The sequence below is a fragment of the Stylophora pistillata genome, chromosome 3, assembly GCF_964205215.1.
Source record: "Stylophora pistillata chromosome 3, jaStyPist1.2, whole genome shotgun sequence".
NCBI lineage: Eukaryota > Metazoa > Cnidaria > Anthozoa > Scleractinia > Pocilloporidae > Stylophora > Stylophora pistillata.
In genome coordinates this window covers 28,595,923-28,620,095 of record NC_142521.1, presented here as the reverse complement: position 1 = coordinate 28,620,095, position 24,173 = coordinate 28,595,923, and the positions used below count along the sequence as shown (strand labels likewise).

The 24,173-nt window shown below is 39.4% G+C and overlaps 1 protein-coding gene and 1 pseudogene across 2 annotated transcripts; both read left to right on the top strand.

Moving 5' to 3' along the window:
• Nucleotides 1–26: 26 nt before the first annotated feature.
• On the top strand, nucleotides 27–8,056 carry LOC111323825 (uncharacterized). Its single transcript, XM_022927264.2, has 8 exons — nucleotides 27–181; nucleotides 1,735–2,076; nucleotides 2,703–2,978; nucleotides 3,467–3,847; nucleotides 4,565–4,846; nucleotides 5,469–5,834; nucleotides 6,317–6,586; nucleotides 7,177–8,056. Exons 1-8 carry the CDS (start codon nucleotides 106–108, stop codon nucleotides 7,551–7,553), a joined length of 2,370 nt encoding a protein of 789 aa, XP_022782999.2. The 5' UTR covers nucleotides 27–105; the 3' UTR covers nucleotides 7,554–8,056.
• A 2,636-nt stretch (nucleotides 8,057–10,692) lies between these two features.
• LOC148735448 (uncharacterized) lies at nucleotides 10,693–17,218 on the top strand (annotated as a pseudogene). The gene is made up of 6 exons (XR_015998609.1): nucleotides 10,693–10,866; nucleotides 11,649–11,695; nucleotides 12,647–12,865; nucleotides 14,436–14,567; nucleotides 15,138–15,868; nucleotides 16,771–17,218. The product of XR_015998609.1 is annotated as an uncharacterized LOC148735448 (transcript).
• The last annotated feature ends 6,955 nt before the right edge of the window (nucleotides 17,219–24,173 follow it).

Genomic DNA, 24,173 nt, shown 5'->3' with positions numbered 1-24,173 from the left:
CAACTATGTCGTGGACCGGTTTCCACTTTAGCATTATTGTATTACGTGAGCGGCAAAGCTGTGAGGCAGAGCTTTCTCCTATCAGACCGTCCATCCCACACCAAGATGTTTACCAGTGCACTGCGTGGCAAATGGCTTCTTCTTTTCATATTTGTTTTCATATATGTCTCTTCCCTGGCAGGTATTTTTTTCTCTCTCTCTGTTTACATCACGTGTAAATAGTTTTCCGGTATATTTCACCTGATAAACGTTGCGTATTGGGAGTTTTATCATAGTCTCCCTGTGAGACTACCGTCTGTATGGAAATCCCCAAGATTGAGGAAATTTTGAAAATGATCTTGAATAGTTAAATTCCGGCTTAAAGAAGGCGAGAGAGAAGTTTGAGAATTCATCTCAGATGAAAAAACAGCAGGCTTTTTATTGCCAGACATCATGCAATTTTACTCCGGCTATTTGAAAGGGACGATACTACCTAGCTGTTATTAACTCAAGAATGTTTCATTGACAATTTAGGGCTGAAATGAACATGGATAACAGAATGTATGATGTGAGAAAGGCACATTCGATCAAGTAACCCACTTTCGCAAAGTTCTCCATTTGATCTATTACAAATGTTCGTTAGCAGGTCATTTACCTTCGAGCCAGGACTTTGAGCCAGTCTAAAAATAAACTCAAACGTGTTTTCAGGAAAAGTAGGTACGGAATTTTTTTGACATGTTAACTTTTCGTCGATTTTCAACATGTTGAATGTTTAAAAAAAGTAAACCCATTTGTGTTAAACTTCCTAAAACATGAATCCAGAAAGTGGCATGGCTTTCTTGTAACATTGACTTTAAGCTTAAGCTGCTCTGTTTTTCCTTAAATCATGAAATATTCGCATATCTTTGTGCTCGAAAGCATTAAATCAATCTTTTCGCGGTCTGTGTTCAAATTCAAAATCTAGCTTACGCAAGCGAAAAAAATTCAACGAAAACTTTCTTTTGTTTCATTAAAGCACTAACTTTCCATTAAGGATTTATACGAAAAAAAAACACAGCTTTGAGTGTTTTTGTGCACGACCCGACAAAATGCTACGTGCCCTAATTAAAAGAAGAAGTATTTATTCGCAAGTCGTTAGACATACCTCCTTCACTTCAGGAAGGTGACGGAAAATCGAAGTGAATTTCCTGCCAGCATTGTTATGAGGATGCTCTCCTGTAGCTTTGATTTCTTCCACAGCGCGAATATTGTTTAATTTCACTTAAATGTCCAGTAATCCCTTAATGGCTTTCAGATGGTTCTCGTTGCTTGATAGCGCATGCGCTGGCTGTGCGATTGAAGATCGAATGCGCAGAGGAATTATGCGTGAGCATCAATTCCGCGCGTACTGATTAGTCTAGCTTTAGTGAAAACGTGGTAAAGGAGGCAGTTTTCTATGAGTAAAATCTGCAAGAAAACGAGTCGGAACCATTGTGGCTCATTCAAATCTAAATCTCCGCCTTCCGAAGCAAAAAAAACCACTGACTCAGGCATGCGCAACACTGCCAAAAAAGGAGAGAAAGGAATTAGAACAAAAAGAACCTGCGATGGCTTAACGCCAATTCCATACTGTAGGGTGCTTGAATCTGTGGGGAAATCTCTCTGTGTGGTGTAAGAGGTGTCGTTGGTATGAATGCGCTTATCACTAATACTTTTATCTTCCGTTTTTTCACCTTTTCACTAATGTAATGACCTCCCCTAAAATTCATTCAACAGAGCGGCGTCACATTGAGAGTCACGTGACGTGTGCGGAAGATTTCATCGAACTTGAAATAAGATTTAAGTCGTATCTCTGGCAAAGCCTTTCTTCTAAACTGGAAATGCATCTGGCGGAGAAATACTGCAAGCCATTCTTTGCAAACAGCTCACATGCGTTCATACGAACATCGCACTATGAATGCGGTACAAAGGTCAAGGTCACGCAAAATCACGTGATTTTCACTAACACTTTCATTGCCCGAGAAGAGACTGGACCTAGACAGCTGGTATCTCACATCCCAGACTTGGAAGTTGGTGTTCGATGTACTTACAACAGGAACAAAATTCTTCATGTTTCAGGTAATTAATGAACTTTTTTTTAAAAAAAAAAAAAAAACGCCTTAGTTCTAACTGAGAAGTAGAGTTAAGGTGGACCATATAAATCACAGCTGCGTCGAAATGGCCTTGGCTTATTGACCTTTCATTCAATTTGTCTTTGATGGCGAGGATCCGATAAGTACCGGAAAAGGCAAAAGGTATCAGCTAAAGGAGGATTTCTGGTTTAATTTCCGAACGACGACACCCTTGTTGACATCCATAATAGTTTGGCAATGTTTGTGACAGTTACACAATCTATCTTGTTCTTCTCATCCGCTTTCTTTCTCTTATGGTCTTAAAATCACTTTTCTCTTCTATAGTTGCCAAATATTTCCATGCAAGTAATTTAAGAGAATTTGGCATTTCATCAAGATAGCACCCCCATAGTGGCATTTTGTCTCTTTGTATCGCATATTTGTTGATTGTATTGATATTGTAAGGCACAGTTATGAGTCGACCTCTTCTGGGTTTCATAAGGGATTAAAGGTAGAGCACCTTAACGCAAAAACGAGAGGAAATGTTGAAAAACAAAAATAAAATAAAATGAAATGAATGTTATGATTAGTTCTTTCCGTTTCAAGAAAGCTACTTGTATTGTTTTCATTTAGCTCCGCTACAACTGGACAAACTCCGCACGAGTCCCAAAGAGGTTACAACTTATTATGGATTACCAGTGGAGTTGAGGTGTTCGTTCAAATATGGCGCCCATCCCGTGCGAGCTGTGATTTCTCACCGCGGGAAAATTGTAGCCATACAGCAAAATGGTACCCAAGTTGTAACGGTCACAGTCGGGCAAATAAACAACGATTTTGGTTTGTATACTTGTCAGGCAGAAGATGCAAATCGCAAGGAAGTCATGCACGAAATCCAGTTGAAGAAAATTGGTAAGCGTTTACTTGATATGGCGGGAATGTTTGTCGCCAGTATAACTGTGTTGTTATTACGGATTATATAAGGGAGCTTAACTCTTAAATTCTCAATCAAGTAATCTTACATTGTGGCAGATATAAATTCATTCGGGTAATATTATCTATATTCTCTGCTTTCTTTTTGCTGTAAACTTTGTTCATGTTTGATAAGTCTCTTTCATAGGTTGTAAGGTGAACGATTTTTTTTAATCTTTTTATTTTTATTTAATGCTGTCTTTTCGAGCAGTAGCCCTTCGTCAGAACGAATGATGAAGGGCCAAGGCTCGGAACTTCACCTCTAGAATTTCTCTTCGGTGGCCAATTCGCATTCTCAACTCAGTTGAGAATACGAACAACTTTCCTCGTAATAGCTCACCCTCCCCAGTTCCCTTGGACGCAGCACCACAGTTTCTCTAGAAACTTCTTCCCCCTCCCTTATCAATTTTTTTGTCTGTTTGTCTTAGATACATCAACTATTTCACTCCTTGGAAAACAGATCACCTGTGCGCATGATGACATGCAACTGACTCTTGACCGTTTGACGTATCCATGGTTACACCCCAAGTCCTTTGACATGCATCTTCTCGACAGCAGTTGTCGACCATATCACGTGAACTTCACACACATCAAAGTGAAAACAAAATACAATGAATGCAAAACAGTCGGGATGAATTCGTCGGGTGGCGTTGCCTATCACAACGTATTGATTGCTTTGTTGAGGCCTGAGCCAGGAAGACTGGTAACAAGGGTCCCAGATATTCTATTCCCTTTTCACTGTCAGCCTAATCTTAGGAAAGTGTCATCGATTTCGTTGAAAGACAACCCAAAAGTGATTACCACAAGAGGTAATGAATTACTCGTTATGAAAGCTATTTATGTTTAACGAAATAGCACCCGCGAGATTATAGCAGGTTAGAGGTCTGTATGGGGTCTGGGTTAAACAGAACCCTGGTGGACCTCTCGCGCGCTCGTATCACTTACTGTCTCGATACTCGTAGGCATCACTCCTCGTGGGTGCCAATGAAAGCTGAAAACAGTGCCAATGAAAGCTTGCTTTCGCTCCTCGTGTAACGATACCAATGAAGGCTTGCTTGCAGGCTAATTAATCATTCCTCCAACATGTTTTTACTACTTTCGTACCCGTTGTCTGGTATTTTAATTTCACGCATCAAACTCTTCTTCACAAAAGGAAAACAACACTGTTGCGTGATAAGGTGACAAAGACTGCGCTCAGAGGTGAAGAGTTTGTCAGGTTTTTGCTAAGGACTACTTTAATAAGGGACTCTCGATATGCCTTTTTTAACGTTTAGCAAAATAAAAGAAGGCTAATAGACTTTATCAGTCTAATCTAGTCTAATCTTGACGATAATTTTCATCTCAAGGTTGACAAAAAAACATCGCTGGACATATTTATCATTTAGGTCACTAAAAACCACGAATCTTAAACAAACTTGTAATCTCCACCTGTTAATCGACATCGTGTGATATTGTAAAAATATATATTCTCGGAAATGTTAGAAAAATAGATTTTTACTAATCATGCACTTTCAATATTTTTGTAGAACCGTTGACGGTGAACAAATCCATGAGTAGTCCACCATTGGTCAAAACGTACAAAGGATTTGACGTCAGACTGGTTTGTATGTTTAAGGGTGGAGACCCTCCGGTCAACATCAAACTGACCAGGAGAGGGAAGAGAGTTCTACGCGGGGTGGAGGTTAGGGGAACAGTTTTGTACGCTACCATCAAGACCACTCAGAGAAAAGCTTTTAGTTCCTACGAATGTACGGCAACAGATTCGAAAGGAAAGAAAATAAAGCATAAAATTAATTTGAGGAAGGCAGGTAAGAAAGTTAGGGGATGACACTTTTTAATTACCATAGGCGAACATAGATAGGTGGATGATCACTCTAAACTTTACGGATATTAAGAACAAATTCGATGCAGATCGAGTATAACATAGAGATCGCTAAAACTGTGCCTGTTAGTAGATACTTTTAAAATTCAAATCTATTGGAAGGCATGTTTTATCGGAACTGCTATGTACATCTTATTTTATACTAAATCATTAGCTATTATTGAATCTATTATAAACTCATATATCAATTAACTTAACGAATACCACCCACTAAAAATTCATTCATTTCCGAAATAAGTCCAATGACTCTTCCTTAAGTGCATTTTCTGAGGTATTTTACGGTACAGAATGAGACAGATTTACAGACTGACAAACTAGTGTTAATATTTATCACGTGCGAGGGCGGAGGATTTTGGTGGGAGGGTTATATGGTTTTTAGGGAGAATGACTGCCGGTTAACTCCCAAAGAGGGAAATCTTAAAAATATCACAGCCCCTTATGGGGGCGGGGGGAGAATCAGTTAAATTACATCGTGACACGGCCAAAATCCCTTGCCCTCCCCCCCCGCGATAATTACTGACCAGTTCCTTATGCATGTTTCATCCAAGGGCCTCATGATATGAAATCAGACGGTCTAACGGTTAAGTGTGGGACAAATACCATGGACATCTCTCTGAGCAGACTTGTGTATCCATGGTTACAGCCAGAAAAACTGCACATTAGTCTTATCCGATCAAATTGCAACACGTACAACGCAAGCGACATGGAGATTAGAATTCAGGCTCCACTCTTTGGTTGTGGCACAAGGACAGTGAGGAGGAATAAGTCTGTGCTGGATTTTCGTAACGTAGTTATTGCCCGAGTGCGCAGACCAAAAGGATTCAGAGTCACATATTTACCGGATGTGTACTTTCCGTTCTTCTGTCGTTATGAAACAACTCGCTCAGCTGGAAAGCCAATCTTACAACCTCTTGGTAAGTAAATGACAAAATACATGGATGCCACTGACAAACTCTAGCTTAAGGATCTATTTTACCCGACTAACCCTGCAAATACATTTTGTAATCATGCTAAATCTGAAAGAAGTCAGCACAAAGGACTAAAAGGAAACACAAGCAAGTAAGCTCTTCGCTCGCCCTTGTTTGCATGTTTTTAAACCGATGCCCGTTTTGAGGCTTGTTGGAACAGGCCTCTTGTTGAGTCTAGGTTTCCGGGTTCTGATTAAAAAGCATCAAAACGGCAAACAAGAAAATGTAAAAGACTACAGCCTGCCATGAATCTCCTTTAGCTCAGTGGTAAAGCATCCGAAGTACTTATCAGAAGGTTAAAGGTTCAACTTTCATTGGGACACTCGGAGCACTTTTTCCGTGTCTGCTTGAGTTATTCACTGAATAACATCATTTTTCCACAGACTATTTTTGTTACTTACTTCAATCTTTCTTCTTTTCTTTCCCAGAGCCACTCTCTGCTGACTTGTTAATGTCCAGTGCAAACACGATATTTGTCCCACCTGGCATTCTAATCAAGTTAAAATGTGTTTTTCACGGAGGTGAGCCGCCGATACAGGTCAGCATCAGCAGGCACAACGTGGTGATAGCACGTACGCAAGGGAGAATGTTGAGCTACGCGTTTAAGCCTCGGTTTCAAGATAGTGGGCGTTACTTGTGTCAAGCAACTGATGCCCGGAAAAGGACTGTGAAGCATGTGATAACAATGAAAGTTCCAGGTAATTATGTTTATGCCTGGCGAGTCTGAGCTACATACATGTCTACTGAAAGAGCAACTCCTGATGTTGGCATGCGCCCAGTTGCGTAGCAACATTTGGGGCGGAAATAGAGGACGATTTAAAATCAGTGGAAGTAATTTTGATGTTGTTGTTGCTTTTGTGTGCTGTCCTTTACTTGGCTTCGTTTTGCCTAGATTTCCTTTGCAAGAAACAGGAAATTAAGTTTAGGGTTAATTAAAAAACTGCGTTATTTAGATGGCCAGGTATGACTGAACTGACTAGGATGCTTGCTCAAGTCCATTGAGTTGGATCACAATTTGGATCTGGTTTTATACGAAACGTCTTTTCAAGAACTGGTTTTATAATTTTCTTCTTTAATAATGAATGGTTGATCATTTGTCTCAAGATATAAAGTCATCCTGGAGACTTTCAATTGCATAGGACTGCCATACTGCTAGTCTTCGTTAAGCGACGAGGTGGAATGTTGCTTCTGTTTGCTTTGTTTTCCTTTGCTGCGTTTTGCCTCGATTCGCTCACCTCGCGGTCGTGTGCATTTCAACTCTCATCAAAAGAGTTTTTTTCATTTTCAGCCCGTCGTGGTGCTATTTTTGGTGAAGAAGCAGCTGTGACTAAATGTGACTCACAATTTACAACCGTCACTCTGCACCGCTCCAAGCTTCCCTGGCTCGACACAGCACGCATGCGTATTCATCTCAATGACCCGCTCTGTCAACCATCCCATGTTGACAACGAACATGTCCGTTTTAAGATACCGCTGGGCAGCTGTGGAAGCAGGCACATAAGGTCTCCAACTGAAGTAATATTTACCAATCGAGTGTTGATTCTAGAGGAAAGTCAAGGAAGCTACAAGGGGAGACAACTGAAAACCTTGATGGAGGTTTATTTTCTATGTAGATACCGGCGCATTGACGCGAGTAGTGTCAGCCAGAAGCGCCTTTTGAAGTGAAGAAAATGAAGTCAGGACTATTCAAGCAAGCTATTAATTCAGTTACAAATTCATGAAAGATCATCCGGAAGGGTAACCAGTGTAAAAGTAGCGTGTTTTCCTATTTTTGCCACTAAGTGCTTTGGCTTAATACTTAGCTCTTATACAAGATAATTTGGTTTTATCAACTGACTTGAAAATGTTAAGAGACCTCCTAAAAAAACCTTTCAAGAGGTAGTCCTTCGTAAGAGCTTAACAATCATTCTAATAGCACTTCCATTTCTTCATACATCCTCCTATTGCATTTATTTGTTCTGGCAATGAAGTTTTTGTTTCTGTAGTCTACCTGAATATAATATAATAATCAGTTTAATTTCTCTTTTTGTGGCTTACAGCTAAATTACACAGGTGGTCAGGATGCAAATCATATCTATACAAAACATGAAACATTTAACTAAGAATATCTATATGTAATAAATTTATCGAGACGGTTCAAGTAAAAGCCATAGCAGGATCATCTCTAAGAGTGCCTGAGTGAAGATTGTATCCATGGGACACAGTTGTGCGATGTGGCAGCAAGTTAACAAGGACACCAGTGTCCTGAACTCTCTGGATAAACTTAGTGCATGCAGTGGCACGCCGATCAGAGAGAGTGCAGAGAACACACAGCACAAGTGCGTCCCTGTAGGGAAACCCAGGAAAGATTATTTCTAAGACTTTTATCTGCACACTCTCAATTAGGAGGCTAAGATAATCAGGCAGGTTTTCCCAAACTGGGGAGGCATACTCCAACACTGAACAAATCAGGCTGGAATACACCATAACTAACTCCCTTTCCAAAACACCTGACTTCTTCAGACAACCCAGTGCGAACAGGCGTTTGCGAGCTCTATGAACAATGTTCTCAGAGTGCGTAAATTATCAGTAACATACACCCCAAGCAACTTGTACTTGTGGACACACTCGATTTCAGACCCAGAAAGCTGTTAAGAAGGAGGATGGTACGGCTTATAGTGCAAGAAGTCGATAAACATCTCCCTGCACTTCGCAGGGTTAAGGCGCAGGCCAGGCTCGCTAGCATAAGTGTAAATATCTCTTGCAATACATACATACGTATGATGCACGAACTTCATATATACATTGTATCTAATACATACATACATAGGTACATAGGTTAATTGACCACTGTTCAGTGGGGCTTTAGAGGGCCAACACCCACCCATCCCACCCAGGGGAGGACATCCACCATACAGTACTCTCGTGCGTGGGAAATTAACGTCTCCTACCCCTAACCCTGCAGGAGACGGGGCCTACGGTTTATTCGTCCTTATCCGAGAAGACTAGAATATCTCTCCATTTCTTGATTATAGAAAGGTAGAAAATTCTCCTCGTTTATTTTAAGACCATGAGTATTGGTCCGGCCGGGGCTCGAACCCTCGACCTCCCGCACAACACAATCTGGCGCTCTAACCAATTGAGCTAACCGGGAGGTCGTTAGCTCGATTGAACGGAAGGACACTAGTGGAACACCTAGGTATAATCTCTACAACTGAAAGGTCGTCGACATATTTAGCCCTGATTTTCCATTGCCTGGCCAGGTTATTAACAAGTACTGCAGACAGCAAGGGGGTATATTTGGGCCCGTGGGGAATACCACCCCCAGGTGTGACATGTCCCGAGGTGGTACCACCTATTTTAACAAACTGCGTTCTATTTGACAAAAATGATCCGATCCAGACAATTAGGACATTATGTACACCAAGATTACGCAATTCAGTGCAAAGGACTAATTTGGATATATCAACAAAGTTGAAGTGGTAAATTGGCCACCGTAACGATTACAAAAGCTGACGTTTCGAGCGTTAGCCCTTCGTCGGAGCGAATAGAGGAATTGTGGGTTGTGTGTGCTTTTAAAGGCAGAGAATGGAGCTACGTTATTGGTGGGAACATGGCAACGAGAAAAATAAGAATAAATTAGTGGAATGAAAAGCGTTCGTTGATCCCTGTGGGATTTAGACTACCGGTTTGAAAGATGAGCTTTTGTTCAAGAGTTTTACGGCTTTCCGTGCTACCTAAGTGTAAGGAAAGACCGCAGATTGCCATATGTTGCTTAAAATGATTAGGTAAAATACCTTACGAGAGATCTCTTAGTGAGCGAGCACTTAAGAGTCAACCTTTCATTGAGAAACATGCCGTACCGACTGAACCATCTAATGTTAATCGAAAGAAGCATAAGCGCAAATCTCATCGTATATGTAGACGTGATCGAGAATCAAGTAGAATGAACAAAAGCAGGCACAAAAAAACAGTTTCTTTCCAGCAGAAAGCCCGAGTGAACGCAAATATGGGTTCTGTCCTCGTGTACCGGTTCACAAGAGCCGATACAAAAGACCGAACAATACACAACAGCTAACCAATGACTCCTAAACAAAGAAAGAACAATGGTAATTCCGTATATGAGAACGATCCTTCGCAGTAAAGCACTATTTGAGCAATAGTGAAAATCAGACCTGAAAAAAATTTCAGGCCTGTACGGGATTCGAACCACTGACCTCTGCGATACTAGTGCAGCGCTCTACCAATTGAGCTAACAAGCCAACTGGGAGCAGGCCATCAAATTAATTCGATATAAACCCGTAGATGATAAATCAAAATTTTTTTCAGGTCTGATTTTCACTATTGCTCAAATAGTGCTTTACTGCGTAGGATCGTTCTCATATACGTCTCATAACCGCAGTTCACACATATGTTTCATATGTTTGTTGTTGTTTGATTTATCATCTACGGGTTTATATCGAATTAATTTGATGGCCTGCTCCCAGTTGGCTTGTTAGCTCAATTGGTAGAGCGCTGCACTAGTATCGCAGAGGTCAGTGGTTCGAATCCCGTACAGGCCTGAAATTTTTTTCAGGTCTGATTTTCACTACTGCTCAAATAGTGCTTTACTGCGAAGGATCGTTCTCATATACGTCTCATAACCGCAGTTCACACATATGTTTCATATGTTTGTTGTTGAATGGTAATTCCCTTGTGAACCGGTACACCAGGACAGAACCCAAATATGCGTCTAGTTGTCAGACACATAAATTTGATGAAAGCGCGCGTGCACGTGCACACGCAAAGTTAAACAGTTATGACGTAATAAAGGATAATGGAACATTAGATGAGAAAATTTCGTCCAGTTGAATTTGCGTGGATTTGCAAAGATGAAATTATACGTTGTACTTTTGCTGTACGTCCTGTTTGGACCGCTATTATGCGACGAGAAAACAATTGTTGGATTCAGACTATCCGAGAAAAAATTCAAAGGTAACTCAAACGAAACGGTTCTCCTGTAAGATTTGATCTTATATTTCTCGCGGTTCGTATGGTCTGTTGGAAGACGGGTGCGTTTGTAACAGTTCATACAGCGATGGAAATAGCTAAACTTAAGATTTATTTGTCAGGAATAATTGCTCCCCCAACATAATTTCTCTTCCCGCGGTAATAGTTGGAAAATAAGCGACTTCTTTAAACGATCAAAGTACATCTCTTCTAAGTGCAAGTTTAGAAGTTGCCTCGCTGGTTGCTAAAATTGTGATAATACTAAAAAGTAACAGAAAAATATCTTTTTGTATGGGTAATCGCATGGGGCCGAGTAAAATTAAGGATTAATATCACGCGTGTTTTCGGAAGTTGCTGTAATTGCCCGAGTCGCGCAGCGACGAGGGCAATTTCTGCAACTTCCGAAAACAGAAGTGATATTAATCCTTAATTTTACGAGGAACCATGTGATTACTTGTTTATAATATAAGGGGCAAAATGTTTTCTTACTGATCTCGCGCAAAACGGGACGCCATTGTTCTAAAACAAAAATTTCTTTACCTTGGCAGCCGTTGCTAAGCGATTTTCAGCCAATCATTTTTAAGTAATTTGCCCGGCGCAATTACAAAAAATTAAGAAAAAATTCCCTCCGTCTTGACCAATCCAATTCAGTAATTTTGCCCCTTATATATGATAAGACTAATAATGACTCAGTTTTATAAAGCAGTGTACGCGAGTGTATGCTTAATATACAACAAAATGGAAATAGAGGCTAAGAAAAAATAATATAATTTTTTCACCGCTTTTTGCTAGATCACAACTTTGTACCTTCTTCACCTTCCTGACATTAGCTTCTTCAGGTATTACCCGTGTCGACCCACTTGTTCATCTCTCACTGGATAACAAAGAGCGCCTAGTTATTTCAAGAAACTAAGGCAAGATATCGATCAAACTTTTCCACTAACAAAGATAACTCCCTGAACACTCACAAACAACCGACAAGATCAGATAATTCTTACCTGATCTTGTTGATAACTTCTATAAAAGCTGCTGCAGTAACTCTAAAAAACAATTGCGTATTCATCTTCAAAACTGAATGGCTGGCCCAAAAAATTCGTAAGATTGCAAGCGTCGTGAGGCAATTCAGTCAGTTATTATTATTACAGGTCGGTGTCAGTAGGAGGCTCGATTACCAGCCACTGTTCGGGAACCGAAGCCCTCGCTCCTCCCCGAAGAGAGGAACGAGAAAGACCTGACCAGAGAGAGCGGCCGAAATCGAGCCTATGTCAGTATCTAAACAACTTCAGATCTACCCCTCCCCTAACCCAAAAACAGTTAACTAATAACAAGTTAAGGTTAATGTTGGTCAGGAGAAGGGTAAGTGTACAATTGTTCAGATGCTGACATCGCTCTAATATCTCAGCAGACATCGTACAAGAAAAGATTTTATAGAAATACAGACCTCAAATCTTCAAGATGCTACGTCCAAACATCCCATTTACTCTCCCATTCCGTTTTTCACCTTTATTTCGTTTATCATTCCTTTCAAATCTTAACTCTTTAACTCCTATGATCTGATTGTTTATTTTCCCCTCTAGCTGCTACACTTTTCCATTTAAATTGGTTACGAGAATTTGCTGTTAGATCAAGATAACTATTCCTACCTGATAAGTTTAAGTGTTCTTCTCACCGGTTTGCTGGTTAAAGTATAGATATCAGAGGGAAATGTTACACGGCGTTGTCACTTCTGGGGGTTAAAAGGTTAAATGGTTGCGTTAAATAATTATTTGAAAACTATTTTCCTGTTTCAGGATTATTTGCTTTTGATCGAGCAGCTGAAACTGAAATCCTTATTCAGACTCTTCTTTGGGGTTTGTGTGTAGCTCACGTGATTATCAGTTTGGTAATCCGTCAAAGGAAACTGACATCTTCTGATGTTTGCCGTGATCTCAATTCGAAACATGAGGTTGGAAATCGGTTCAACAACGACGTCATAGATTCACTTGGACAACTGGTTAAGAATTCTGTAGGTAAGGGTGACTGCGCATTGCTACAGACCGAATGGGGCTTTCTCGATACCATTGCCGCTTTTGATTTTTTGCCGAAAAGTTTAGTAATTTTTATCACTAAATTGCAACGTGCAACGAATACAACATCCAAAGAACAGCTGATTAACTCATTTAAATTCATTCGATATCCATTCGTTCAGAATAAGACAGTCGAGAGGTCAACCATAGGGTTGGCTAATAAGTCAGTGAGTCAACAGTAAATGAGTCAGTTAGTCAGTCACCCGGTCGGTCAATCACACAGTCATTCTTTCATTAAGTCAGACTGCGGTCAGACATTCAGTCAGTCGATATTTTAGTCATTCATTCATTCAGTCAGCCTTTTCATTCTCTCAGTCATTCTTTAATTCACTCGGCCAGTCGGTCGATCGTGCGAAATGATTCGAGAACAGACATGTCAATTGTTGGCGATAAGAGTCGTACATAATAATGTTTTCCTTTCCTAGCACGTAAGACTGAGGTTACGATGTCTTTGAAGCATCGTGAAAACTGTGTAACGATGAGGACGATACATGGACTCTTAACTAAATTCAACAGCCACAAACTTGAAATGTTGATTTGGGTGGTTCTACACGATATGCGTAAGCTTTAACTTTCGTGCTTTTCCTAGTTGTTGATCTATACATCTGCTGGAGGATTTTGCATGTCGCCAGTGGATACAAATTTTGTACGATGAAGACACTTAATCCCTATTTTACAATCACCATGCCCCTCTCCGTTCAGAAATAGACCTGGGTACAGGTAAACTGTATTAAGGACACTTCACCAAATGCTGGATTGTATCCATATAGGACTAATATTCCCATGTCGGCCGAGTAGCAGCCGACACTCGGCCGACACATTGGTCGAATATCGGCCGAGTGCCGGTCCAGTATCGGTCCAATATCGGTATGTGGGCCGATACTTGACCGATACTCGGCCGATATTCGACCGATACGTCGGCCGAGTGTCAGCCGCTATTTGGCTGACATATCGGCCGAGTGTCGGCCGATAGTGTCGATGATCTATCGGTAACCTACCAGTGAACTGTCGGCGAGCTATCGGTCGACTACAGGTAAACTATCGGCGAGCTAATTTGTTCTCGCAAGCCGATAATTCTCCTGATTATAAAACTTGATAAAACTCGACGTTCACTTTTATATCGAAGCTCAAAAGTAAGATATCGTATGATATCGTCGGGCAATTAACGAGCGACATATCGAACGAGACTCGACCGACATTTAGTCGGCTGAGTATCAACTGAGTATCGGTAAGGTATCGGCAGACTATTGGTAAAGTATCGATAAGGTATCGATAAGGTATCGGCCGAGTGTCGACGAGACTAAATCGGCCAAAGTATCGGCCGATACTCGACCAGTACTCGATCGATACTCGGCCAACACTCGATCGATATATCGACCGAATGTCGGCCGAGTAGCGGTCGACATGTCCACTGATATATCCACCGATAGTGTCCACCGACACTATTTACAGCAAACATGGTCCAAAAGGGGTTTCCTTATTATACAACTTCTTTTTACTTTCTTTACTTCAGTTTCCCCAGAAAAATGTGCTCAGCGATTTTTTTCCCTTCAGTCCTTCGAGCTTGGACCTGTTTACACGGTGCAAAACATTATAGCAGGCACAGAAAAAGGATTTAATCCGTTACAAGATTTCCTGGTGATAGGTACAACATATTTAGCGTATATTGCTGTTTTCGATAATATAATACTTGAACGAAATGTCTAAAATCACAAAAGAATTAGTTTTCAACTTTTTTCTTTCTGTGGTCCGATGAACACAGGTAAACAAAAGATAGCGAACTAAACAAAGCAAAGCAAAAAAGGGAATCAACGAAGGTTCAATTCATCAGCATGTAAGCTATTACGACTGCTCGACTGAGTGGTGACATCTCTTGTCTCTTTGTCCGCATAATAATGACAACAAGACTCCCTCTCTCTCTAAAGCCTCCCGTCGAAAACTTAAAGTTTCTAACATGCCCAACTTCTAAAAGTCCGCCCTTTTCCTCCCCGGCCGCAAATTGGAAATAGGGAATATTTGGAGTACGCGGCATTGGAGATTGAAGTGACCAGTTTCATGTACTGTCTATCGCAAATTTTTCACTGCTTTTGTTTTGGAATTAAGGCCTTTCGAGGTCTTAACGGAGTTGAACTAAGGCCCCCGGGTATGAAACGTAAGGTCTACGCTCAGATTAATGCATTAAAAACTGAATAAAACCTTGCAATTTCTGTCCTAATTACAGAAAAATTGGATACGAGTGTGGTGTCCATGGTGTACAAGACTGAGCCATTGAAAACATTGAAACATTACGAGAAAGCTAAATTAAACGCGTTTAATACGCCAAAGGAACGTGTGGAGGACATTACCGAGATGACTTTGTCGATGTTTGCGCCCTTCGTAGAAAGGAATGAATCTGATAAAGATTGGGAAGATTCCGTTTGTTCAAAGATTAAAAATTTCTCTGAAGAGAGGAAAACTACGCTTCGTTTTCCTCCTAGAGGATACGAAGAAGCCATGCAAATGAAATTTGAAGGAGAAAGTGCGTTGTTTTCGAATAAAACCGCAGAAGAAATGAAGCGCACACTTAAAGCTTATTACATGCTGGCGGGAGGATTCACAGGTGACTTTCAAAGGTTGTCCGAGGAATTGAGAGAGAGAGAGAGAACAACAACAAATGTACATTGCAAAAGAAGACATAGAAACAAGAGACAGCCATTTCCAAGATAAGCCAAATGTGCCAGTGAATAAAACAATAAAGACTGCTTTGGATGTCCAAGAGTTTGGCGGATTCATGACCTATGCACAACCAGCTCCGACGCGTTCGTATGGACAATTCAGAGTCGAGGAGATTTTATTACATGTGGATAGGGAGGATGAGTCAAGAAGCAATTGACGATATAAAGATGATACTGCTTTTGGATGTGGTGCATTGGCTTTAGTGTTATTTGGTGCTTATAGATTCATCAGGTAAGAATTAAAAACATTAAGAAATGTGACATTCTATCAGGCTCGTTTATACCATGAAGGGGAGGGGGGATTGGGGAGGCTCAAACAAAGTGAGACTGATTTGGGTCCTCAAAAGGACCCAGCTATGAAGCACGAGCCTAAAATGAATAAAGCTCCAGGAGCAGAGAGAGCTTTAAATCGTGTGATTACGTTCTATCCTAATAAAATTAGTAAAAGAGTTCATCAACGTAAAAGATTAAAACCACGATTGATTCTGAAAATATTCAATCCAATTTTATCATAAGCAAACCAATCATTGGAGGTTATGATGGTAAGTTGAAGACTTTCATTGGTGGGGTAGGGTTAAATTGACATTTCGTAACTACTCGGTTTCATCACAGCTCATTTAGAGAATATAATAATAATAATAATAATAATAATAATAATAATAATAATAATAACAATATTTTAACAGGGAGCCCACTTCACAAAAAGTGCTCTTCAGTGAAAGGTCTGTTTTGCACGAGACTCAAATGCGTTTATAAAATTGATTGTAAGGACGACGGATTCTTAGCAGTTTCAACGAGCAAACTGAAATAGCCGGCGTTGCTGGCGATTTTGTTTTGCGCTTTGAAGCGTCAAGCAGCGGAGCCGTGAGAAGTCGTTTGTATAGGCGCAAACAAAACTGCCAGCTAAACAGGCTATAACTGAAGAAGGTTCTCTAAGAAAAAATGGAGCCCTTAAAGCTTCTTAAGATTCCGGAAAGCTCATGGGGATTTGACTAACATTGGGAGCATAGTGCAGTTTGAAATTGCATCAAAAAATGGTGCTTCATTTCCAGTAAACTTCGCACGAAAGATCTTCTTTTATCTTGGGCCGACGATATACATTGATTATCTTCTGTTTTCATTCCTTATTTTCAGACGTTAGAAGTACCTATGGACTTTTACGATACGGCAAGAGTTGTAGTCGAGTGGGCCTTCTCTAGTTTGTCTCATTTTTTGGTTCTTTTATTCAAATCAATTTTTTAAATATTTCAATTCGTAGATCACTAAAAAAAAAATTTTGTGCCTAAGTTATACGAATTTGTTGCGTTTTCCTATGATTTATTTTTTTGGCATTTACATGGTTAAACAAGTACCAAGTAGAGTATATATTTAACCAAAAAACAGGGAGCTCCGATTTTTTCTTTCTTCACAGGTGTAATCAAAGAAATTAAACCTTGTTGTGTATTGCGACTTTTTTATACAAACGAACGTGAGCCTAAGATTTATCAACGTCGAAAATGAAATTTTATAGGCCACAGTTTTCTCCGCATAATTTGGAAATCTTCATTTGGAACATGCAAATAAAGTTTTCAGGTCATTTTTTCTCTTCGCCTCTGTCAAATCACAAGTTCACAAAATATGAACCCCAAACCACTGGCGCTAGAAATTTCGAAAGCTATTTGACCCAGCGTAAAATATTCGATTCAATAACAGCCCTAAAAATATTCAACTCCTCAAGATACAGTGTCTCCCTAAAAAGACAAAACACGTTTCTCGGCTTAGTGGTTTATCCTGATTTCTTAGTTATGGCGTTACACTGCGAACTTACGTCGTAAGTTCCTCTACAAATTGAAATATAAGCAATATATATATATCTTATCAGACGGTTTGGTGTTTAGTATGGCTGAGTATTTTTACGACATATGCCCTTTAAGTCCTAAAATGTCTAACGAGTTCTTCATTAACCAGCTGCCTTATTTTGTGCGCGTTTAATCCACTCTTTGCAGTTGAAACTATGTACAAACTGAATTATCAGGCGGTATCATTTACAAAACTGTTAAATCTAAATAACGTATAGTAATGTATAGTCTACGTAATAATTAATCTAAAAGTCCAAAAGTTATACACCGAATGCAAATATGGCGTCCAATTTGAGTTGCCATCGTTCTGGACTGACTAGCCTCTCACGCATGTAATAACCTTTTGTATTTCCACGTGAAGACGAGGCTAGTGAGTCCAGAACAATGGCAATTCAAATTGGACGCCATATTTGCATTCGGTGTATAAAGTCATTAGCTCTCTTGGTTCTTGCCTCCTGGCGAACCGACTTTTCACGCCCAGATCTAAGATTATAAGGAACATTATAAACATTAGCTTGAGGGCGGAGTTTCCATGGCGCAATGAACTTCCTACTTAATGTTTCTCGCCTGACTTCTAGGCTTGGGAAGCCAGATATGGTCAGGGCTTCCTTATATGGTCAGGGCTTCCTTATAAGTAACACCCGGAAAACTACCTTAAGGGCTCTCCTTTGTATAGTTTCTAATTTGGATGACAAATATTCAGGGATGTCTTGCCAAGCAGCCACCGCAGCCACGGCATATTGTAAAATAGATCTAACAGTACACTTAAAAAGGCGGAAAGCGAGGCAGATAATGAAGTGCAGCAGGCGCTGCCGACCGGTTAAACAGGTTTTTTTCCTTACTGTTTCCTTACTCGGAACTGGTCAGCTCAGACGACCACCACAAACCGTATAATATTATCCAAACTTTAAAGTTTATTCGATCTAAGAGAAATACATTTGTAATTCGAAATCAGAAAACGAAAATTTAGTCTTAATCTCGTGGCAAAATTCAAGAAAACATGACTGGAGACTTACTTCTGTGGAGGGTCGTAAAAACAGGTTTCTCACTTCAGGTTAGCAGATTCGAGTAAGCGAACAGACAAAAATCGACTTCTCTCTGTTACTGATTCTTCTGAAAAACTGGTTTAAATCACGACAAGCTAACACTTTAAATCATTGTGAGGAATGAATGTCAATCACGAGTTGTGTTAATTAAAATATATCTGTCATCATAGGCAACGCCTATTTACTAAACGAAACAGTTACATTTCAAAATAACCAACCAAATTGGCTTGATATTTGTACTCGCGCGATTAACGAGTTATTCGTAGTATACCTGGTGAAGTTGGGTAATAATTACTAATTATTCTATGAGTGCGCGTTGGATATGAGATGGTAAATAGCCAACACGGTGCATAGCACTAAGTTGGCTATAACTAATCTCGTATCTGACAAGCCCGAATGGAATACTTGTTTAAACAAAACTTCATTAAATCCTGAAGGTTTGAATACTTTCGACAACAATTTTCAGCTTTTCACAGCTGACAACAGGAGTTGAGTGAACCAATCAGAACATCCGGAGTTGAAAATTTAATATTACCTGATATGCGATGTTCCAGCTGCTCCAATGAACTGTGAACCTTATGGCATTCTTTAAGGTTTGAAGAGTTACTTGGAAAGATCATGTGGGTGGGCTCACGAATAATTTTAGGGTAGAATAAGGCCTGTCAAAATTGTTCATTCTGTCTGGCATTATTAAGGTGTGATGAGTGAAAAAGGTCTGCCTATGTTCCAAACAGGTACTACGCGTGTGTATCTTGTTATATGCAATTCGTTTCAATCATCTATATCCATTAACACACTCCTTTCGTCTTTATCTTCATTCTAGACCCATGTACTTGTATAAAGGCCTGAATTTTGTTCAGGTCTTACTTTCACTATTCCTTAAATAGTGTTCCTCACTGCGAAGATTGTTCTCATGTGCGTACTTGTATATGTTTATAAAAACCTACAAAACGGAGTCCTTTTCGTCAGTTTTTTAATTCGTCCGACCTATGGATTGTGCGGTCACTGCTAATGTCTAAAGTACGATTCTTCGTGGGAGAATCAGATTTTTTTTATCCCACCCAAGAGACTAAATCAATAAGATCGACGTCTTGTCTAGTCGAACGAGTTTGAAATTTATCATTCATTCCTTATTCTGTTTAGACGCATGACTCTTTCAATATCGTTGTTCGTAAAGTGTGCAAGACATCTGTCACAAAAATTTGTATCCCTAAAGGCAAAATCGAAATATTTCTACAAATGCCTTTTTGATTCTAAAAAATGGGTATCGTGGCGGAAACCCAAAAAGGAGCTGGAAATCAACAGTTCCTTTCGTTTCTTTCTAAAAAAAAGCATCACTTGAGCTACGTCTGTTAAATTGAGCTATCCTTCTGTCATCGAAGCAAATGAAAGAGCATTACTGATAACTTGTTGGTTGACCCTATCGGTTTTTTTTTTATCCCAGACAATAACAACTGACAAAAGGATAGTTTTTCACCAGCCATGAAAGCCGGCTAACCTTCACTGTCAAATAAAAGAAGAAGGAAAAAAAGAAGAATGCTCAGTGCATGGAGCATAATTTTCAAGATACGATCGATGAGTTCCTGGTTGGTTGGAGATTGCATGATCCGGTGTAAGCGAAAGACACTTACAGACACGCGTGCTTGATTCGTGAGTTTTGCCTGGGTAACTTAGGGTAAAGTACCCAAAATATGACGGCAATGATTTTTTTCCTCGGCAACTGATCTTTGATACAAATTAAGAACACTTATTCATGTTATCGTCAGATTCATGAATGAAATGGATCTTAGAAAAGTATGCTGGCACAAGAGATTTTGTGTGCAATGCTTCAGTTGCACTTGTGACATTGCATTAAACACGGAAGGAAGGTTAAAGATCAAGAAGACAGTGGCTGGTTCGGGTTTTTAGTAATGAAAATAGATTGGTTTAATTATAAACGAAAATGCGATTAGGGACCCAAGGGGCGAAAGACATTTTAACAGAAAAACTACAATAACTACAACAACAAAAATAGACACAGAACTTGGATTAAAATTAATCTTACTACCTTTTTATCCGAATTTTGATATCGGCTTCCCAAGACCCCTGTTTTCGGCTTTCCTGATTTCAGCTTTTTGCTTTTCAAATGAGCTTTCTTTGGAACGCGTTTATTGTTTCCGCGAGCGCAAAGTTTATCATTTTTATCTGCAAATGTTTACGATACCTTTTGATGAAAATTTATCGGAAACTTAAATCCAATCGACTTTATCGAATTCTTCCGTGTAGAATGCAGATTTGATTCAAAGCTTCAAATGAAATCGATCAAGCCAAGTCAATTATGAGTAAATCAAAATTACGGTAAACTGAATTTAGCCAAATCGCGAAATTCTCGTCTCGGTAAAATGCCTGCCTTCCATTTTCTCGAAATTCAGTGTCATGAAACTCTAAGTCAATGCGCATCCCAAAAGGTCTTCTCGCAATAGGACAAAAAGCGTTTAACACTCACCTGTCGCTTTTTCAGCCTCAAGGAATTTTTTTTGCAGCATTTCCTGATTCAGCAAGTTTTAGATCGCGATGTTTGCGTGCTGATTTATCTTTTAAGTGGGCGAATACGCCTCCTTGTACTTTCTCTTTTGGAGCATTTCCTGATAAAGCAAGTTTCAAGATCCATCTACGACGTTTGCGGGCTGAATACGCCTTCTTGTAATTTCTCATTTTTTCTATCAGCATCAACCTGTGATTATAAGGGCGTGCACAGGGGAAAGAGTGCTAGCCAAGGTAACCCCTATTACAGAGTTCTGTTCAATGTGGTAACAAATTCCATCACAACTGCTGACTTGTGATTCCTATATTGTGTCAAAATTAATTCTTTTACTCTGTCGTATTCAGCCTGAGCCAGTCTTTCTGCACTTTTAATCAGCTTCATTACTGCTCTGTGTATTCCAGCCATGTCAAGTTTTTCCATCTCACGTATGTAATATTTTAAGGTTTCCTTTACGCTAGCGATAATTTACCGGAGTAAACATCGCGAACTACCTTTTTTTAATTGATTTAGAATTTCCTTAACTGCGACAAACACGTGGTTTTACTTATGATATTCAGTTCATCAGGACCTTAAAGTTTCCCATCAAACTTACCAACTTTTCCTTTACTCAGTAACATCTTCTAATCAACAATGATGCGGTCATCCTTCCATTATTTTCACATCAGAAGATTAAAAGTGCAATTCCTCGTGAAATGGTAGATTTTTTTCCCACTAATCGACCGGAAAGTAAATCATGAGAAATCTTAAACATTTCTTTGAAATTGCAACCCTGCTTACGTGGTTGACTTGAGGATTACCTCAATTTCAGTGACAGAATTAACACCCAAGCGTGGAGAATTATTTCACGTCCTATGAATGGTTTTTGTCTCTTTTATGCTTCTATATCTAGGTTTACTTTATTGTTTGACCGTAAAACTTCAAAATAAAAATGTTATGATTTTTCAGGAAAGGAAAGTTTTGAAGAAAATTTTTCGTCGCCGAAATATGTAGTTAATTTATGCATAACAGCCAATGAACTCTAACCGCACCAGCGTAAGGAGATTCGGCGTAACAAATTTTATCATGTCCCATAAAACGTGGACTGACAAATTTATACGTAGAGACGGATTTTTTTATCTTTAAATGAAGCAAATAACTTAACTTTTCTCGCCTAAACTCACAATCTACAGATATTTAAATGAATATTGATATTGGACAAATTCTCCAGTCACGTGCCACTAGGCACGGACTTCTGCAGTCCTGACCAATTAGAGCGTAAATCGAAAAGGATTCCTATGCTACTGAGATGACTTCCTGGCAAAGAACGATTCTTTAAGTTATCCTGTATTGATTCATTTTCCTTTGAGGCGAATAATATTGATGTTAAATTAAATGGCGAATTATCGATTTGCTGTCACAAGAAATAAAGAGAAACCGGAAATCATAAGTTGTATTCGGGTTCATGATGTCATTGTTTTTTTTTTTGTCACGTTTGTCAAATTAGGGAAGTCCTTCCCCCCCCCCCCCCCCGGTGGAGATGACACAGTGGTGAAGCAATAATTCTCTCTTCCTGCTACTTGCTATTTTGCGTTTTACAATTTCTGCGGTTATTTCGTCTCCACCACCCGACAAGAACACCCAACAGAAGGGCTGTCCTTCATCTTTACCCAATAAAACCCGTTCTACTCTCTGAAACAATAAGAGAAAAGCACCTTATTTTGGCGAGCACGTGGGAAAACGCGTATATATATCTATACATATGTATATGTAGATATATATACATGAAAAAAAAAAGAACAAAAAAACAAAAAGAGAAAAAAAAAAACAGAAGGAAGGCGTGCAGCTCACGTGCTAATTTAAGTACATGCGAAGGCAAAAGAAGGTTAAGGTGTTCGTACGGTTTCCTTCGTCGAGCACGTGAGATATACAACTTGAAAAACGTATGCTACATCAAGGAATTCACCACTGCAAAGCTTTTTTTGCACGCAAAGAGGAAATTTGTGCAGACACTGAGAGGTTAAAGATAAAAAAATTAAAAAATGCAACAGCTGCGGGCTGAAAGAATAATACGTCATGAAGTGAGAACAAATAATTTTGTTTTCGATCTATTTCCTACCGAATTCCGATCGAAATTTCTCCAAATAAGGACGAATGTTTATTATTGTGTTGCTTAATGAAAGAAACGATTACACTAAATAAATTTATCAAAGTGCATCCCAGGTACTCAGGCAATGTTGTTTTTAATCAGAATTTTGTACATTGGTGAGACTTACTGCCACAAAAGTATTCGTTATTTGCCGTTTAGTCTTCTCAAAATAGTTCATTTTGTTTTCTGTTCTCTTTGTGTATTTTTATACAACATAAGAATGTAACATTGTACGAGCCTTGAACGGTAAAAATCTCATTGTTGGAGATAGAAAGAAAACACACATGAAGTTAGGACTATTCGAATATAAAAAGGACTTTAAAGCGCTTAACTTTTTTAAAACATTGCCGAAGTGATCCCACCAATTTATATAGAAAAGAATTCAGGTCAGAGAGGTTGTTGATCGAACAAATAGTCTTAAGTTTCTTTCCGTACTCAGCCGAAATGCCAAGAGTGACAGATTGTAGTTGAAAATAATAAAACGTTTATACGGATTAAAACTAATCTTATTACTTTCATACCGGATTTTTTATATCCTCTTTTCGATATCATTGTTTTCCTTCTCGTATCACTGATTTAATTTTTTTTCTGCAAATTTTGTGGGCGATGAATCCTTGGCTGTGATTTCTAGTGAACATTCATTGCTATAAAGCTATTACCCGAAAGCTTTTAAGCTTTTGAAACTGAAAATCTCAATTTTTCTAGACTTCCTCTGACAGTTTAAGAATTCTGTTAGGGCTTGGCTTTGATTTACAAACAAACGAACAGAGGTTAACGATTGAACCTCAGAGCACACTATTTGAAGTTCTCCTGAAATTTTGCTGAAGCATACATCCGAAGAGCTCCTCTCACGTACACCTAAATACGCTATTTCAACGATCACTTTTTATTCTGGGCTAAGACACGACTGATGTGAAATTTGCAACCAGAAGTGGCCCATTATGGGGGCAATGCATAAACTAAGACATTTCCGACTGTCGAAATTCTGGACGTATCGATGAAAC

Excerpts from the sequence above, each read along its gene's own strand:
- LOC111323825 (XM_022927264.2), top strand. The coding sequence starts at position 106 with ATGTTTACCAGTGCACTGCGTGGCAAATGGCTTCTTCTTTTCATATTT. Across the intron at positions 3,848-4,564 it reads AAAAGTGATTACCACAAGAG|AACCGTTGACGGTGAACAAA; the intron begins GTAATGAATTAC and ends ATATTTTTGTAG. Across the intron at positions 4,847-5,468 it reads AATTAATTTGAGGAAGGCAG|GGCCTCATGATATGAAATCA; the intron begins GTAAGAAAGTTA and ends GTTTCATCCAAG.